This window comes from Mizuhopecten yessoensis, unplaced genomic scaffold (assembly GCF_002113885.1).
Source record: "Mizuhopecten yessoensis strain PY_sf001 unplaced genomic scaffold, ASM211388v2 scaffold8811, whole genome shotgun sequence".
NCBI lineage: Eukaryota > Metazoa > Mollusca > Bivalvia > Pectinida > Pectinidae > Mizuhopecten > Mizuhopecten yessoensis.
In genome coordinates, this window is record NW_018407733.1 from 535,477 (window position 1) to 540,251 (window position 4,775).

At 36.0% G+C, this 4,775-nt stretch overlaps 2 protein-coding genes across 2 annotated transcripts in view; both read right to left on the reverse strand.

The window, feature by feature from the left end:
* The window catches only part of LOC110456586 (uncharacterized protein C8orf76-like), a 44,512-nt gene that overhangs the window by 24,122 nt on the left and 15,615 nt on the right, over positions 1-4,775 (reverse strand). The window lies entirely within an intron of this gene.
* The window catches only part of LOC110456587 (peroxiredoxin-2-like), a 19,163-nt gene continuing 15,462 nt past the window's right edge, over positions 1,075-4,775 (reverse strand). Inside the window, exons 4-6 of the mRNA XM_021507410.1 lie at positions 4,280-4,402; positions 2,622-2,752; positions 1,075-2,223 (exon numbers count right to left, since the gene is read on the reverse strand). Coding sequence (XP_021363085.1) covers positions 2,138-2,223; positions 2,622-2,752; positions 4,280-4,402 — 340 coding nt within the window. The 3' untranslated portion in view covers positions 1,075-2,137. The remainder of the gene's footprint in view (positions 2,224-2,621; positions 2,753-4,279; positions 4,403-4,775) is intronic.

Sequence of the window (4,775 nt, forward strand, 5' to 3'; positions counted from 1 at the left end):
AGCCCCCTGGGGAGTCAGCCCCACCATTTGTACAATTTTTAATCACCACCACCTAGGGATGCTTCCAGTCAAATATGGTTGATATCCACTTCTTAGTTCCAGAGAAGAAGTCGCTTAAAGCAATATGGCCAAATTGACCCCTTTTGGCCCTGCCCCTCAGCCCCACCATTTGTACAATTTTGAATCCCCACCACTTAGGGATGCTTCCAGTCAAATTTAGTTTAATTCCAACCAGTGGTTAAGAAGAAGAAGTAGTATAAAGAAATTGTTGACGTACGGATGGATGGACGACGGTCGCCACGGTATGGCATAAGCTCACCTTGGTCCTTCGAACCAGGTGAGCTAATAATGGCCTTGACCTTTTACCTCAAAGTGTATTTTTGTGAACTGAACATCTTGACCAAGTTTTATGAACATCGGTCAATAATTACATCGGGGCCCTAATTACTGTTTTCTAGAAGTTTGGAAAAATTACTGTTGTCTAGTAGTTTGGAGTAATTACTGTTGTCTAAAAGTTTTGAATAATAACCGTTGCCTAGAAGTTTGAAATAATTACCGTTGTCTAGAAGTTTGGAGTAATTACTGTTGTCTAGAAGTTTGGAATAATTACTGTTGTCTAGAAGTTTGGAATAATTACTGTTGTCAAGAAGTTTGGAGTAATTACCGTTGTCTAGAGGTTTGGAATAATTACTGTTGTCTAGAAGTTTGGAATAATTACTGTTGTCTAGAAGTTTGGAAAAATTACTGTTGTCTAGAATTTTGGAATAATTACTGTTGTCTAGAAGTTTGGAGTAATTACTGTTGTCTAGAGGTTTGGAATAATTACCATAGTCTAGAAGTTTGGGATAATTACTGTTGTCTAGTAGTTTGGAGTAATTACTGTTGTCTAGAAGTTTGGAATAATTACCGTTGCCTAGAAGTTTGGAGTAATTACCGTTGCCTAGAAGGTTGGAGTAATTACTGTTGTCTAGTAGTTTGGAATAATTACTGTTGTCTAGAAGGTAAGTGATCAGGAAATGAAATGACAATGCATGGATATAGAACAGGGTCAATGAACATAAACAAAAATACACAAACTTTTTTATTTATTTATTTATTCCTAATAAAAGAACACACATAGATTGATAGAAGCACTTACTGAACTAACTGATGATGAAAACATTTAGGTAAGAAGATCTGTGAGGCACAGGTACATTTTTTGTAATGATCTTTACTGATTGTAAAGGCAGTCAAAACTTATAGACAAAATTCTAAAGAATGAGAATATTATCATTGGAAAAGAGCACTGGACCAGTTTTTATTACTGCTAGTAAAACAATGCACCATACTCCAGCTTTTGTCCCTAGATTCTACAGAATATTCCCAAAGCTGTGCTCTGAAGTTATCAAGGATTTTCGACCCCTTTACAAAAAGGAACAATATGATATCATGATTTGTTTTTGTAGCTGAAAATTTCAATGGGCAAAAATATTTTGGTCATCTGTTAATACTGAAAACGTTTAGAAGTCAACAAAAAAATAGTAAACGACTGCCACATATACACTTTTCTCATTCCTAAGATGGGGGTGGATTCAGAATTATACATATATGTGAATGATAAGTCACATGATCATGACATGGATACCTGACAAGTTACACACATTTACAACGAAAAAGGCACGTCTACAGCAACCTGTCACTAACAGACTGAATGCGGCAAGTACATTACTGAACGTTAATCCTCATAAAACAAAATAAGATCTCAACATAAAAAGCTGATGAATCAGAAAAACTTGTAAACAGTAACAAAAGACAGAGTATAAAACAAACAAAACATCTAGCAAAAAAGTATTGTATATTTTAACTAACAAATTGGTCTCATAATTGTTCAGGTCTCCTTGGCCGATGATTGTAGATAAACTTGAGAGGCGTGTATGAGTCTGGGAGTACTCCGGAGCCTGTGTGAGTACCCAGTCTACTGGAAAACAAGAGATTTATAGACAATTATTGCTCTATGGTCAATATCTGGAGCAGTAAACATACATCCCACTGGTGCGGAGTTACTGGTACAGAGTTTTTGATCTATGTCACATTAAACAGACACCCAACATCCATAACAATAATTAAACAACATCAACAGTTCTGGAAGATTGCTTGGTCAATTCTGCTTCTGAAAGTAGCTCATCTTTCCTTTCACATCAGGTTTGATTGTGTCCTTCCCAGGTTTCCATCCAGCTGGACACACTGCAAAATAGAAATCACACATTAGTGAAAGTCTGCAAGGGCATTAAAGCAAAAACATTATCAAAACCACCAAAAAAGGCCCAAACAAGTATTGACTTTTTTTCCTTTATTTACTTTTTTAGAAATTTGTATTTATACTTAATAACAAGTAAATGAGTTTCTGAATTGCTGTTCTTGAGGAAAAGTTTTTTCAATGAACCCCCCCAATATTTGCAAACAGACAATGCATCATAGCAATAACCATAGGAAAATAACTAACCTTGTTCAAATTTGGGTTAAAAAATACTTTTTTTACAACAATTTCAACAACCTAAAGAAATAATTTGAACACAAAGGTAAATGAGATTCAATCAATTGAATCCTTTCATCAATGAACCAGAACTGGAAGTGACCATTACCTTCCCCATGCTCATCTGTGAATTTAAAGGCCTGCACAAGTCGGAGAGTCTCATCTACTGAGCGCCCGACTGGTAGATCATTCATGGTGATCTGGCGTAGGTTTCCCTTACCATCAATAATAAACAGGGCTCTGTTGACAAAAGATAATCGTACATGATATATCATCTCAAGACTATACCGAACATTTCTTACAATTAAATATCTAATATAGTACAAGTCTGCACCTATTTTGTTAAAGCAAACATTAGCAACTGGGATCATGAAATGGTACACCCATCCTAACCCTAAATTAATATTGTGTGTATTCACAACAAAACCGTGTATCAATACAATACTGGCATTTATCATATAAATACCATGTTATGCAGCGTCATAAAGCCATCACATAAATTATGTTTATGTAATGTATGTAATATCACTCCAGAAATGACGTCACAATTGAAAAGGAACAATCAATGTGACGTCATGTCATTGTGAAGCTGACGCCATTTTCATCATTTCAGAAGCGGCCAAGTGCAAAATACTCATTTTGGATTTCTTACATTTGCTCGCCAGAAGCTCGCAAACTTGAAAAATCTTAAACTTGTATAATAAATCTAATATGAAAGGAAACTTAAGACAGATCCTCGATTTATGTAAAATTATAATCTTAAGCTACCTTGACCTTTGGCCAACGACACCCATTAAAGCAAACATAACAGGTCAGTTTTATGAAAATGTGTTCAGAAGCCGCTAAAGTGACGAGGACGATCATGATAGCGAAATTGTGATATAAATTAGTAACAGTGACCTTCATTTCTGACTGTTGACTCCAATCAGGGCAAAAAGTACAGAAAAGTTTCATGAAAATCTGTCAAGAAAACCTGTAACGAGTGATGACAATGAGCAATGTTTTTGCAAAGCATAAAAGTTAGGGGTTAAATCAGGCATAAATCTAACTCTGAATACTTTATATGGCAAGCCTTTAACATTTTGAGGATCAAAAGCCATTTTAAGAGATTATATACACTCATATGGAGGTGAACTGAAACCCTGAATGAATTGACAGTGAAGGGGTATTATCAGTAACAGCATCCTAGACTTTTGACTCTCACCAAGGCAAGCATTATTGTGAAGCGTTATGGAATCTATTAGGAAAGACTGCTGTTGAACAGATGATTATGAGTGTAAAAGTGAAAACCAATCTCCCGTAATACCTTGACCTTTGACTGATGATGCCAGTTTAGAACATGTTCAATGTACGGCTATGAAGTTGTAAGAAAATCTGTTAAGAACTGAAGCTGGTAGAGTGATGATAAGGTCCTGAAGGAGTGGTGGGATGGTGGTATTCTATTTTCAGCAATTATGACCTCTTGATGACACCTATATGTCTGTCAATGAATGCAGCAGCTGGGGATGACGAAGAGTGTGATTGTGGAATTTTGTTTTTAGTATGACGTGGCCTTGACCTTTGACTGATGTTGCACATATTTAAACTAAGAATGAATATTGGTCACGAAATATAGCGGCAAGAGTGAAGACGATGGCATATCATACATATACATATGGGTAGAAGCCTTTCTCCCCTCAAACCTTTAATGTAATGAGATGATTACAGTACCTTATTTCTATTAGATCAGAGAGTGGAAACAGTGATTTTCCAGCCTTATAATCTCACCTGAAAGATATACCCTCGTCTTCCTTTAGTGCTCCATATGACCTGGATATTTCTAATGTTTTGTCGGCTAACAACGGGATCTTCATGTTCCCAAGTCCACCCTGCTTTCTAGGTGTGTTAATCCTGCCAACAGATTAAACTCACATTATACACATATCACAGAAAACGTACTTCTCAACAAGAGGCCCATGGGCCTTACGGTCACCTGATATATTTATACAGAGAGTTGATTTTGTTTTTAACATGAACAGAAATATTATTCAAAGTGACAAAAAACAATAAAACCACCTTACTCAATATCTAGCATACAGATTTAAGACTAAAAAGGATTTGAAACTAGCACCTCTGATTCTAAACAAGGAAAATGAAGAAATTTTAGCACACTGACTCCTTTGAGCCCCACCCTACAGCCCTTGGGGGTAGGGCTGGCTCAAAATTTTCAAAGTATCAAACTGTCAATTCAAGGTTATAATTCCAATCAAGTTATTAACATGTA